The sequence below is a fragment of the Lissotriton helveticus genome, chromosome 8 (genome assembly GCF_964261635.1).
Source record: "Lissotriton helveticus chromosome 8, aLisHel1.1, whole genome shotgun sequence".
Lineage (NCBI taxonomy): Eukaryota > Metazoa > Chordata > Amphibia > Caudata > Salamandridae > Lissotriton > Lissotriton helveticus.
In genome coordinates this window covers 1,561,056,471-1,561,071,652 of record NC_136069.1, presented here as the reverse complement: position 1 = coordinate 1,561,071,652, position 15,182 = coordinate 1,561,056,471, and the positions used below count along the sequence as shown (strand labels likewise).

At 41.1% G+C, this 15,182-nt stretch overlaps 1 protein-coding gene across 1 annotated transcript in view; it reads left to right on the top strand.

Annotated features, from left to right (window-relative positions):
* The window catches only part of P4HA3 (prolyl 4-hydroxylase subunit alpha 3), a 238,783-nt gene that overhangs the window by 152,620 nt on the left and 70,981 nt on the right, over nucleotides 1-15,182 (top strand). The window contains exon 4 of the mRNA XM_078658568.1: nucleotides 2,101-2,250. Coding sequence (XP_078514694.1) covers nucleotides 2,101-2,250 — 150 coding nt within the window. The remainder of the gene's footprint in view (nucleotides 1-2,100; nucleotides 2,251-15,182) is intronic.

The following is a 15,182-nucleotide window of genomic DNA, read 5'->3' as shown; positions in this document are numbered from 1 at the left end:
ATTAAAAATGGTTAATGAATTGCATTTAAGGAATCTCAAATAGAGATTCCTTAAATGCAATTCCTCGCAAATATGCGATTTCGTAATTAGCGATTTTTGCATTTGGGATGATGAATCCCAAATGCAAAAATTGCGCTAGCAAAGGGCCAGATTCTGAGAATCTGGCCCTTTGCGAGCCGATTTTACGTTCATGAATCTAGCTGATCATTTCTCCCCCAAATTACTCTTAACTATACCTGGGGGTGTAATTGTGTTATTATCGGTAAATCTGTGTCAAAGAGTTACGCAGAATTACCAAAATTACTATGGGATAAGTGAAATTCCACCCAGGCCTAGTCACAATATTTTTGTTCCCAATATTTTGTTGTATAATCCCTGCTAGAGGCTGCTGCAGTGGGGAGCATACAACACGGCTGTGATGATCTAATATACAGTTTGATGTGTTTTTGCTACATTCAAAAAAAGCCCTTGTCCTCAAAGTCCATATAGGAAACTCTTTATCCATGATTGAGCTAGCCCTGCAAATTTGAGTTTAAGTCATGAATAAATCATTCCTACCCACTGAAGAATCTTGGGGAATCAGTCGCGTTGAGGACTGTGGGGTTCCCATCATCTATAGGAGCAAATATATAGATAAATATCCCTGATGCTAAGGCTGATATTCCAATGAATGGATTGAAAGGATAAGCATCCATGCTATGCAAGGGGACTGTAAGGCAGAAGAAAGCCAAATAGTCAACATAACCGGGCAAGATAACAATTCCTGAAAGATCAGCTCACCGGCATGAGTAAAATATTATCTATTGGTGTGACATATGGGACTAAGGTTCTCGTCAGAAATTGGAGACCACACTTTAGTGACTATAGCTCACACAGCACAAAGAAGCAGGTAGTTCAGATACAACATATTCATAACTATTTATTAGCGAAAGAGGGCGATAAAGTTTACAGTCAAACGTGCATTAAGATGTTGCTAAGCACAGAGCTCACTGCAAAACTTTCTCTCTCCATACCATTCCACACTTTTTGTTAAGCACTACTTCTCCTACCTATATGAACTTCCCCATCACAGAGGCGGTCTTCTTAGAACCCAGGAAGTGACGCCCAGGTCAGGGAGAGGTCAACACGGATGTATGACATTACAACGCATGCTTTTACCACGCATGCTTTTACATCGCAACTTTTACAACGCATGCCTTTACAACGCATAGCGCTTTGGGGTGCTGGATAGTGAATAGTTTAATTTACTATTCCAACTCCAGTCCCTGTGGATAGTAGGGAAGGTGTTGGATAGTAAATTAAATCTATTCCCTATCCTAGAGCGCCCCCCAGCGCAATGCGTTGTAATGGTTTGCATTGTAAAAGTTGCGATGTAAAAGCATTGCGTGGTAAAAGTTGCGTTGTAAAGGATGTTTCCGGGTCAACACAGTAGACACTCTGTGCTCCACAATGCCCCATGGTGACTGGCAATTAACAGGGAACCCATAACTCTTACAAGTGAGTAAGAATCCAGCGCAGAAACAGAGGCAAATATGTGAATTGTACTTTATGGAGTATAATGGCATGGACAGGGAAGTCAACTGCAAATAGTAGCACAATATTCTCAAGGGAACTTTTAACCAGGTCATAGTTTTTCTCGAAAAGCAGCTAGGATAAATTGAGTTATACAGTGCAAGGTATGCAAGCACAATATATGAAAAAATAAACTTTTAGCATGCTTACAAGCTAATTATGTCCAGGTCTATGAGTGCCCATGGTAGTTTAAGAGGGTTCTCCCCCAGTGCAGACATCTGCATAAAGATGTCTATGGTATTGGTTCAATTATAGTCAGGCTCAAAGTCCATTCAGTGCTGTTGAGTTGGATAATAATACCAATCCTTTTTAGGTGCCACAAAACAAATCAGTTTGCTTGACGTCCTAGATAAATAGTCAAGATTGTTTTCTCTTGCAGATGCCTTGACAATGGATGGCGCTCTCCAATAGTGCAGGATTAACAGGCGGTCTTGTGCCGGAGATGAGTTTTGGTAATGCAACTGTGATGGGAATTAATTTTCTTTTACCCAGTCTCATGGAAGGTGGTTATCTTTTGATGTCTTTCAGGTTGCATATGATATGGAGGATTTCTACCACTCAATAGCGTGGCTTGAGGAATCCGTGAGCCTTTTCCGGGGGTCTTATGGCAGCTGGTTCACAGAAGATGAAGGGAGCTTGGAAGAAGCCTTGGACTATCTGGCTTTCTCATACTTCCGGGTAAGACCCCCATCAGGTTATTCTTTGAATTCACCAACCCATAGGACGGGTACTCGTCAAAGACCCCATAATGCAAGGGAGCACTTTGCTGGTGGGCAGACACTAGCACATTATTGATGCAATGGGTTTTGCACTGCTCCGAGCCATGGTGACCTGTTTGTGTCCATTCTGCTAAGGAGTAAGATACACATCAAAATGTCCTTATGTTATGCTCTATTCCTTGCTCATGCAGGGACTGCATGATGCATAATGTAGTGCGGTGGTCTCATTAAAACTATGTTCTACCATGCCATTTATCTTAGGAAGGCTAAGTAGCTCTGTGGACTACATATTCAAACACGTGCTACTCAATTGTGTTGCAGCAATGTGTCAACGAACAAGCGTTAGAAACATTTAGAAGGAGTCTAGCAACATATATATGTTAGAATGCAGGCATTAGTGTGATACTAAATATAATAACTACATACCAGTTATTTATTCTGCTGAAAAGTTAGAACAAACAAAATATATAATTGTTCTGTTCAAAACAAGACAAACATTATTTAAAACAGATTATAGACAAGCACAGTGAATATTTCCGAAAATATATATCATGCATCATTGTATAGATTCACCCAGTAGTAAGATTTGTGTGGATTGTGATGAATACTCAAAGGCCACGAATCAAGAAAAATAAATCATAATTTCTTATGCTTCAAAATGCATTCAAATGAGCCTTCATCAGGACCATACATAACATTATTTAGTGGGGGAGGGTTGTATACATATTTAGAATTTTGGATCTAACAAGCACTAGATCCAGGATGTTTCTTCCAAACATCTATTTTCTATTTCTGCACAGTGCTGTACAAAACAGTTTTAATAAAACTCAGCATAACAATACATAACATACGACATAACATAACATATTATCACCTGCTCAGGAAGCCAAGCAAATTGGGATTAGTAATACAGTAATCTGTCTAGAGAAATGCAGACAATGACTTGTGGTAAAAAAAAAACTCAAGAAACTTATATATAACCCAGCCATGCTCACAAATTATACTACTCTCTGATTAGTAGACAACATATAGCTGCCTAGCTCATACAAAAAACACGTGTCAGCACCAGCTGGTCTTCTGCACCTGCTGCATAAACAAAATGGCTTCCCTTCAATTTGTTGAACACACATATAGCATATTTGACCATTGGACCCCATGCCTTCTAGATCTACTAGATGTCTATGTGACGTTTGGTACAATCGCCCACAAACCCGTTGCCTAAATGTGTATGCTCCTAGGAATGATGCTAGTAATGTTCTACTATCTGGACCACAAAACTACATGGGGGAAAGAGAGGGGGGCAGTGATCTCTTCCTCCCTGAATCTATGAGTAGCACAGAGGGTTATAGCTGTTACATGTTTGCTGGTCCATCTGTTTGCAAAGAAGAAAAACCCACTTAGGATTTTGGACTGGAACCCTCACCCACAATTAGTGGCATGCTTGATCATTGGGTACAAATCTAAATCAATTTCATGTTTGGATGGACTCAAACTCACTTTAAGAGGGGGAGCCTAAATAAGAATACAATTATCTAGTGGGTTACCAAGGATCTAATTCATTAATGGTGGGTGTTTCTTTTTTTGCGAACAGGCGTATTGGCAATCATTTAAGAATTACTCCTACACCTATACCCTTCTGCGGTACCTACTATCTCACCCACCAAAGAGATCCCTGTGTCAGCCACTCTAAATGTATGATGAGCCCCCTCAAGGGCCCTTGAACATCATTCATATTCACCCCTTGGTTATTTCACCACACTACTTCCACTGGAAGACTGGGTTATAGTACTAGTAGTAGTAGTCTACTGTTCTATCCAAAAAGTACTATTGTCCTAAATGTTTTATGCGCCATTTTTAAAGTGCTGAGGTGTCGGCTTGGGCCTGGGCTGTTCTCTGGAAAACATCAGGTTTAAGACCCAAAAATGTAAAATTTGCAGTTGGTCCTCTGAATTACTTAACATTGTGAAGTATGTATTGAGGGGAAGGGTGCTTCCTTGACACTCTGCTGACAAGGTGCCACTTGTTGGTACATGAGGGACAAACCCATGCCAGATTTTGAGTATAAACCCGGAGCATGTGTATGAACACCATTTACATTCATTGCAAGGAATTTAGTGCATAGGGTTATCCTGTAAATCAGGTTAGGATCTTGCCACTGTGGACAAACATTGAACACCTGGCTCTCAAGATGCTTTACACCTGTGTCCTTTCCTAATCCGAAACAGCCTGATGGTTGTGCAGACTTGGATGTAAAAGTCTAATATTTGAACTGAACAGCAAAGCTTCTCAGCCCGTGAGCTTCACAGTCTGACTTTTTATTTTTAAAATTTTTTTATTTTTAGTTTGAGATATTTTTATTACGTTTTAACAGATACAAAACATAGCCATTCAATAATATCAATGAGCATAATAAGATAAAACATGAGGCATAAAATACATATAAAATAGAGATTAAATCATGAGGGAGAGAGAGAAAGAGGAAAGTAAAAAAAAGAAGGGATAAGAAACGGGGAAGAAACGACAGAAGAGAGAGAAAAAGTAAACCAGGGGTAAGAGGAATATATGAGAGGGAAGAACAAGATAAGCAATCAAGTTGGGCGAGTAGAAGAGAGGTAAGTAACAAAAGGGAGCCATAGGAGATCAGACTTAATTTTTAAAGAAATGGAAGAAGAGGAGGCAATAGCAATCCTATGATCATCACAAATGAAATTCCACCAGGTATGTACAGATAATTTAGAGTTATCTTTCCAGCAAGATAAAATCAATTTAAACGCAATAGCAAGGAAAAGATCAAATAACTTAGCCTTAGATGGAACAATATCAATATTATCCGATAAAGAACCCAAAAATACATTCACTAATGTAAAAGATGAAGAACAATTAAACATTTGCATGCATATATCCCAAACAGAATTCCAAAAGGCTAAAACAGAAGGACACTCATATAATTGATGTGTAAGAGTACCTGTTTCGGAAGAACAGGACCAGCACAACGAGGGAGATGAGGGTGAAAATCTGGAAATACTTACAGGAGTAATAACAACTCTATGATAAATAAAAAAAAAGGGATTGGGTAATACGTGCAGCAATAGAAACTTTAAATAATTTGGACCAAAGACGGTCCCAAACATCAACAGACAATGAAACATTCAAATCATTTTCCCAAGCTATCTCCGTCAATGATTTGGGTCGGTCAATAACATTTGATAACAATATTTTGTAAACAAGGGCTGCTTTAGGTTGTTGAAGAGAAAACAAGGGATAAAGTGGAGTTGTGGGAGAGAAAGAGGGCAAGGTATCTGGTGGGGAAAGGGTCGACAAGTGAGATCGTATAGCATTAGTTATGTTGGTATACTCAGTCAGACAAGTAGTGGGCAAGTGATATACAGTTTGCATCTCTAGAAAAGGAAGAATAGTATTGTTTGAAAAAAATTGATGTACAAATGAAATACCCTTCTCTTTCCAATATTTGAAATAGAAAGACTTGCCCTTATATTTGAGAAATTTATTATACCAAACAGTCAACGCCAAAAAACATTGGAGAGGAGATAAGTCCTTAGAAAATGTGTCATGCAGCAGCGTTTGAGAGTATTTTAGAACGGGGTGTCTGGATAAAAAAGAACAGTTGGACATAAAAACAGTATGTTGAAACGAAAAGTCCTTCAATAATGATCGTTCAAATACAACCCAACTAGGAATTGGGGAATCCAAAAAGTCATAAGCCAAAGAAAAGGATTGTTTAATCACAAAGGCAGAGTGGTATGTTTTGAAGTTGGGAAAACGGACACCTCCTTCGTTCTTGGGGCGGATGAGTTTGTGCAAAGCGATGCGGGAATGTTTATTATTCCATAACAATTTAGAACAAATAGAATTTAGGCGAGCAAAGTAAGAATTAGGTATTTTTATGGGCGCATAGATACAGTGTAGAGTACATGAGGCGTGATCATCATTTTAACGGTATCTAGTCTACCCCACCAAGATAGGAATAGGGGAGACCAGCTTTGGAGAAGGGATTGGATTTTTTTGATAAGGGAATCGAAAGTAAATTTAAGTGTATCGACAAGGGATGAGGAAAACCAAATTCCAAGGTGTTTTATTTTGGAAGGACACCAAGCAAAATCCGTAGAATCAAACATGAATTGGTAACAGATGGAATTTAAGGGTAGAACTTCTGTTTTGGATAAGTTAAGTTTGTATCCTGAAATGGATTAGTATAAACGGACTTCTTCCATGAAAGGAGTGAGGGACGAGAGTGGATAGCCATATAGACTAAGACATTATCTGCGTGAGCAGAGATTTTTGTTTCAGTGGAGGCTATTTTAAAACTATTAATATTTGGATTAGTTTGGATACGTTCCAAAAAAGGTTCAAGACATAGGATAAACAATAACGGGGAGAGAGGACAACCTTGTCTTGTACCCCTAGATAAGGAAAAAAATCTGGAGAACTGGTTATTGACAAAAATAATGGCACGGGGAGCAGAATATAGAAGTTTAACCAAGGAAATAAAGGAAGGGCCAAAACCAAACCACTGCAAAGTACGGAACATAAATTGCCAGTTAATGCGATCGAAGGCTTTCTCTGCATCCAAAGACAAGGCTGCTAGCGGAGTTTTAAAGGACTTGTTATGGGATATGATGTTAGAAAACATACGGGCATTATCGGCGGCCAATCTACCCTTTACAAAGCCAACCTGGTCCGTTTTAATCAAAAGTGGTATAAGGGAGTCTAGACGTGAAGCAAGAATCTTGGCAAACATTTTACAATCATAATTAATCAGGGAAATCGGGCGATAATTCTTACATTGGGAATGGTCCTTGTCGGGTTTGGGAATAATGATAATGAGAGCTTCCAGGAAAGACCCTGAGGCCTTAGCAGTGGAAATAAACGAATTAAAGAGTTGAAGCAGTTTGGGTACAAAGATGGCATGAAATGTAGAGTAGAACTCAACTGGTAATCCATCAGGACCCGGAGCCTTAGATTTTTTCAGAGCGTTGATAGCCTGAAGCACTTCTTGAGGGGAAATGTCTCTCTCTAATTGGGCAAATTCATCCGGGAGTGATGGAGGAGCAGGGAGACCCTCAAAGAAAGAAGTTACGTTGATATCAGAAGGGTGAGTGTCATCAGTATAAAGAGTGTGATAGTAATCATGAAAGACTTCCGCAAAGTCTTCATCAGAGGAAGCCAATTTTCTGGTAGAATCATTAAAAATAGAGCCAACTGTTTTGCGTTCAAATTTGATCTTAAGGTAGTTTGCCAACATTTTACCCGCCTTGTTTTGGCCCCCATGATACTTAGATTTGATCTTTCATAGGGTATTGCATGCTTCAACCGTGGCAATTTTATTTAGTTCCGTTTTTGCTTTGATTAGATTGTGGAGGGCATCCGTGGACTTAGAAGAGAAGTATAAGTGTTCAAGCCGCCTAATATTTTTCAGTTGGTCTTCATACTTGGTTCTATTTGCTTTCTTTTTTTTTGCGACATATGAAATGGTGAAAGCCCGAAGGGCAGCTTTGAATGCATCCCAATTATTAGGAATAGAGGTGTCTGATGGGTCATTAAGCGTGAAAAACTCATTAATAAACACTGTGACTTCTTTTACAAAAGCAGTATCAGACAGTAGAAATGTGTTGAATTTCCAGCGATTGAATCTAGAGGACGTTAGGGTAAGGTCAAGGACTGCATAAACAGGGGCATGGTCCGAAATAAAAATAGAACCAATATCAGATTTTTGGATTGAGGGAAGGAGAGACTTACTGACCATAATATAGTCTATCCTTGAACGGGTATGATGAACATTCGAAAAAAAGGTATATTCCAGGGAGTCAGGATTGCAAGTTTTCCATACATCATAAAAGGGACGCGGGGCAATGGCCGATTGGAAACATTTATGAGATTTATCAGGGTGAAATTTGCTTGAGGAAAGTCTGTCAGAAAAAGAATCTAGCCATTGATTAAAGTCACCAGCAAGTACAATATTTGGACAATCAATATTGGAAATAAGAATTTTGATATCATTCCAAAATTTGGGGTCTGGTCGAACCGGGCCATAAATGCTTAACAAGACCAAAGTCTTGTTTTGGATCACAACCTTAGCCATTACCCAGCGTCCCTCATCATCGTTTTGAGAGGATAAAATTTGGACCGACAACCCCTTATGAAACAAAATAGCAACACCCCCTTTTTTGTTAACAGCACGAGAGAACACCACTTGACCCACCCATTGCCTTTTTAACTTAGAAGACTCAACATCAGTACAATGAGTCTCTTGAAGAAAAACAACCTGTGAATTGAGTTTGGATAAATGAGACAATACCTTTTGACGCTTGACAGGATGACCAAGACCTCGAACATTCCACGTTACAAAATTACACATGATGGAAGGTGAGGAGGAGGAAATACACTTGGGGTAGACACATTGCAGGAGAACATCTACAAGAAAGGGCACAACGAAAAAATAGATTAAGAAATGAACCAAATACCCATTACATGCACATTGAGAGAATTAAATACGCCCAGAATACTTGTGACCAACGACAAAAAAAAAAAAAAAACAGAAGAGGGAACACACAGACTGTTCATGAAAGGAAAAATAAGAGAGTGCACATGTTAGAAAAAGAAGATAGAAAAGGAGAAAGCTTGGAAGGAAAGAGAGAGAAAAGAGAGGTACAACAAGAAAGAGATAAGAAGACAGAACAAGGCAAAGAAGCCAGGTCCGAGAAGAAAGAGATAATCAATACATCAGGAGCGAGGAGAAGCCACAGGGGACACGGATCCCAGCGAGCAGCAGAAGAGCAAATTTGGACAAAGACAAGAGAGAAAAAATAGAACCTCAAGAAGAAGAAGAACACAGAACAGAACCATGACGAAGCCAGATCAAACAGATAAAGCAAGAGTGAGAAGGCACAAAAGGGAACACGGACTCAACCAAACGCCAGAAGAGAAGAGAGGTAAGACAAAAAAAATAGAGGAAAAAACAAGAAAAGTTCGAGAATAGATTCAATACAGAGACAGGTAGCAGAGAAGCCACAATGCCACAGAGAGCGTAATCCGATCATTCATAGACAAAAGAGATATCAAGAGTTAGTGTCCATGGTAGTTGAAGGAATACTCTGCAGATATGCGTGGAGCTTCTGAGGATCATCAAACGAGCGTGTACGACCATCATGAGTGATTTTACAAAGACACGGATGCAGGATACCATATTGGATGTTCAGTTGTCTCATCAGAGGACTGAGGTTAAGAAATTCTTTACGCCGGGCATTTGTTGCTCTGGAAAGGTCCTGGGAGATAAAAATATTATGTCCGGACCACAGAAGACGTCTTTTAAGCCTAGCAGCCTTAAGAACATTCATTAATTCAGTAAATTCAAGGAATAACAGAATGATATCACGAGGCTTGGAGGCATTGGACGTAAGACGACCCAGGCGAAGAGCTCTCTGTATATTAAGAGGATGTGACGCAAGCTGGAGGTCCAAAAGTTCATGCAAAAGTTTGTGTATGAAGGACACCATATCTGACCCCTCAACGTTTTCCGGAACGCCATAAATGCGTAGGTTATTCCTACGATTTTGGTTTTCAAGGTCCTCAGTATGAAGCTTCAACCTGTGAATCTCTTGTTCCAATAGCGGGACTTTAGAGGCAACATCTTGAATATCACTGACACGCTGCTCTAGGTTCAGTACTTTGCCCTCCATAACGACCCATCTCTCCTCAATTTGTTTAAGTTTTTCATTGGTCGCACTCATGAACGGTTGTAGACCCCTTACTTCCTCCAAGATGGAGTCCAGAACAGGATTCGGAGAAGTATGGATGGGAGAAGGGGGATCATTTTTTGGTCGTTTGGGTTTTGTGCCAGTGTGAGACGACTTAGCGCTGATTGTATCATTCGCCATGATGTAATGGAAAGAAGGAAACCTAACTGCAGTAGATGTTGGAGGTAGGGGTAGAAGCAAGCACTCAGGAGATGGACCAGGACAGAAAACGCAGAAATGTCCCCCTCCAAATTAATGAAAGACAGCAGACCAAAATCGTGGTTTCATCAATTATGGCGTAAAAAGTGGTGATGAAAGGAACAACATAAGCACAGGAAGAAACCAGCCTGCACCAAATCTCCCAAAGTGACTATCATGAATCTCACAGGAGAGCAAATATAGGCCCAAGTGACACAGAACAGGTCAGCAAGCAGAACAATAGCATCACAAGATGATCCATTTCGTGAGGAGAGCTTGAAACATGGACGTAACGTGGTATAAAATTGCAGGTTGAGGAGATATCCCATCCACAGGCTGTGAAAGAGTCATGAATTAGCAGAGAAAGGACACAGGCTCAGCGGCATAATAACAATGTGGCCGCCTGCATCCAAGCATGGAGGAAAACTACCACAAAAACTTCAGAAATAGGCGGTGAATCATAGATCAGTGAATGAAAATGTCAGTAGAAACATGCTATAATGACATAATGAGGAGAGAGCGTTCAAGAGAATGGCAGTATAACGTAGTAGACGGTTTTAGCAAAAACTCTCCTCTGTAAATAATCGGGTCACATGCAGCCAAAAAAAGAAAGCATTAGAACTGCCTCGTCCTCCTCAAAAAATGGAAATAGCTGACAGGAAACAAGTCATGTTGATGAGGATGAAAACAGCGCGAATTTCATCATACCTTGCAATAATTGGAAGTATTTGTACAATGAACTTCGTATGCTGGCTGAAGTAGTTTCCCCATATGAGGTAAGCAAGTTGAGGCGGCAGGCTGTAAACGGACGCGGGCTCGGCGGCACAAAATGGCGGCCACCCACGTCCCGAGACAGAGAAAATCAGCCGCTTGTCAAATGGGAGGATAAAACAGCAGAAAACCTGTGTAAAACGCCTCCGCCATCAGCAGCTCAGTTTCCGCCAGCCAAGGTCTGCCAAAGGAGGCTCTTAACGTCGGTGAAAGAGGCCCATTCAGATGAAAATGTCCCGTAGCTCAGCGGAGCTCACGGACGATCCGCCATCTCGCCTCGGCGCTTAAGCCACGCCCCCCCACAGTCTGACTTTTAACCGCACATCTATAGCTTAGTAGACTCAACACTTTTTGAGTACATTAGCTGAGCCCATGTATTTGTTGTTGATGTTTGACACAAGGATCCCCAGACCAGAGCAGCACCCATCGTATTCCCCAATACATAGCCAAGAGTAGCTTTTGAAGGGGTGACTGACTATTGTGAGTAGCTGACTGCTGTTCTCCTTGGGCTCTGGCCCAGTGAATCCTTAAATGTATGGTTGGTTGTGGGAATACAGCTTCACAATCCACCAGCCAGATGCATACCTTGCTGCAGTACTTGCACTCACAGGCAACTTTGTTAAGTGCAGGGCAGTTTTAGCAACTTAGAAGCTTTGCCCAGGAGAATTTGGTTCGCTTAGTCCAAAGCACATAGTTTCTATCTTTATTTTTTTAATTGTCACAACATATTTCATGAAGTCAAAGCCACCAGAATTATGCAGTAAAGGATGTCCAAATTATGGGGTCGATTATGATGGCGGACGGACCTGAGTCCGTCCGCCACCATAGAGTAGGAGGGAACCTCCGCATGGCCTGCGGAGTTCCCTCCTGTGCAATTAGGATGTGACCGCCACCCTGGCGGTCACATCCTCTATTTTTACCATTGCGGCGGGTGCGGCTTCAAGCTGCATCCGCCGCAATGGTAAAAATGCATACATTGCATTTGTATGCAGAAAGCGGCAGGCACCGTGCGGTGTCTGCCGATTTCTGCATACAAATGCAGGGGGGTACCATAGGTACCCCCCATGTGCACCCCACACCCCCCCTTCACCCAGGGGGCCCGCAACGGGCCCCCGCAGTGAAGTTACACATGCTTTTCCACGGCAGAAAACCCACCGCGGAAAAGCATTTTGCACAGCCCATCCTAATATGGCTGACGGTGTCTGAGAGACACCGTCACCATATTAGAGCTTTTCCGCCGCGGTTGTAAGCCAACCGTGGCGGAAAAGCTGCGGACGGAAACCAGGACCCACCAGCCATCCTAATGTGGCGGTGGGTCTTTGGTGGGTCCGCAGAGGATTTTCCGCATCCTCCGGGCCGGCGGTGGCTTCCGCCGGCCGGGAGGATGCGGAAAATCCTCCATCGTAATAGGCCCCTATGTGGCTAGGTTCACTAAATTATGTGGGCTGAAAATGCAAATCATGCATCATTATGAACTACTTTTCTCACCATTTTAACAGACCACAAAAGCATCGAAAATAAAGTTGTCAATAAAATATCGAAGTCATATGAATAAGTGTTAGGGCCAGATGTTTAAACCGTTTTTTGAAGTTGTAAAAGGTCCAGTTCACAGAATCGTGCCGATTGCAAATGCAAAAAGGCATTTTTTAATAAACAAAGGACAAATTGTGAGTCAGTAACTTGTTACTAAATCGCAATTTGGGTTTGCGTTTCAGGATTTGGAACTGGTGTGTTTAGGGCGATCCTTCCAAATGCCGATTCTCAGTAGTATGTATTATTGGTTTGCGATCGAATTACGATTGCAAAACATTACATTTTTACTGCCACCTCAAAGGAGGTGGCAACCATGTGCATATGGGAGGAGGTCTCAATATGACCCCTTATCCTTTGCCAATGTTAAAAAAATATTTTTTAGAGTAAGCAGTAGTCCCCCCGACCACTGCCTACTCTTACAAATAAAACTTAAAAGTTTCACTTTTTTTAAACACATCCCATTTTCTTCTGAGGAAAATGGGCTGCATTTCAAAGAAAAAAATTTGCTTTATTAAAAATCAATTACAGACATGGTGGTCTGCTGATGCCAGCAGGCCACAATCCCTGTACTTGCCGTGATTCCGATTGGGCCACAAATTAAAACCTACCTCATTAATATTTCTTAGGTAGGTCAATTTCCGACTCCACTTGGAATTACTAACTAAAAAAATAACAGTTTAATACATTAAGAATAGCGATTACCAAATAGCGACTCGAAAAAAAATTGCTATTCAGATATCCCTATTCTTAATATTCGTGCATCTGGTCCTTAGTTCCTTGAATAAAACGTGCAATTAACTTTCATAATGTTCGTGGGTTATATGAAAAAATAGTGAAAAGAAAAATATTGTGTGGACAGAATATTGTGTCAACAATTTCGAGGACCAAAATATCAAGAAGGTAAGTGAAAATAGGTAAGTATAGATTTACTTTTCTTAACTCCACATCTACGTACCATGAAGATATACATATATATCGCCAGGGTACATATAGGTGAAGTTAAGCATAATATAACTTTGCTTTCCTATAAAAACTTACCTTCACAATATTTTGAAGGATCTTCTCTGTTGAAAACAATACTAAAAGGATGAAAAAAGGCATTGAAAAGAAGAAAAAAAAAGAAACACATATTGAAAAAAAAAAATGCTTAGATCAATTTGACATGCACAGTGCTTAATAAAGAACATGTTGCTCTTTTATATACACCAGTTCCGAAGTCAACAAAGGTACAACCACTAATTCCGTCTTCCAGGTAGGCCTGGGCAAAGCACTACGCTACGCTCTCGTAGTTTGCGAAGTTTGCGCAACTTCAAACTACGCGAACTGCACGTAGCACAGTGCGAACACGCGTAGCGTAGTGCAGCGGTCATTTTTTGCTTGCTCGTGGTCCTCAACGTCAAGTTGACGACCGCCAGCAAGCAAAATGACATCCTGGCGATACTTTTTTCCTCGTTTGCGATCAGCAACATCAAGTTGCCGATCGTGAGCAAGGAAAATAAACCTCTCTGCAAGATTCTCAACGCTGGGGAGGTCTGGTTTCTCATTGCGTGTGGTCGCGTAGGCTCGCGACCGCTCGCGATGAGAAACTACCAGTCGCTTTGAGAAAGCTGCCGCTCGAGGAAAACTCTCCTATTGCGGCAGAAAACTACAGCTCGCACTATGCAAGATGCCGTTTTCAATGATTGCACAGTGCCGGATGCTTGTCCGCACTGTGCAATCATTGAAAACGGCATCTTGCACAGTGCGAACATGCTACTACACAGTTCACGTAGTGCTACGCGTAGCTCCCGCAGTGCGAAGTGCACTTTGCGTAGCTTCGCGAAGCGCTACTTTGCAAACTACGCCCAGCCCTACTTCCAGGTGTTTTTAGTCAGTAGAGAAATGTCTTTTGCACAGTGCTGGAATAAACTCTGTGGATACCTCGAGGAAGTTGAGATTTCGTACCCTCCACCCGTTTGCAAATCATCTCCTAATACTTCAGTCGCTAGATGGCGACGACCATCACAACTGTACATTACACTACGTAGTTTGCACAGGATTTTTTGAAAAACTGACAGCTGCCAGAAGATGAGCTTTTAAGAGACCAACTGTTATGTGAATCTGATACAGTGTTTCTGGTTTATGTACTTTAAGTTGTTAATGGGTACATTACATTGATACAGTATTGTCTCTATGGAGTCTTTAATGTAAAGTTTTCATTTCTTTGAGTAGATTAATTTTTTGCTCTGCATTTTGGAAACAAATCAAGAAAGCTTGATTGTAATTTTCTTTCACGATCAAATCAATATTATTTTGATCCGTTGTCGCGGGCCCCTAAAAGGAGTGGGGCCCATAGGCCGTGCCTGTTTTGCCTATTTGGTAACCCGGAACTGCTTCTGTACCAGGTGTTTCTAGTCTTTGCTGTTGTTTGCTGGGCTGTGTTTCAACAGCACATTTTGGCCGTGTGCACATCCACGTTACCCGCCTGCCGCTGGGTGTGGTGGCATGATTTCAAAGTTCTTCTTGGGGCACTCTGCCATCTTTCCAAGATTAATCTACGTTTAGTTAGAAAAGCCCCCCCCCGTCGACTTTTACGCCAACTTTACTGAAAACGTTGCACAAAATAAAATGTTCAAATGATACATCCTTGCCAATA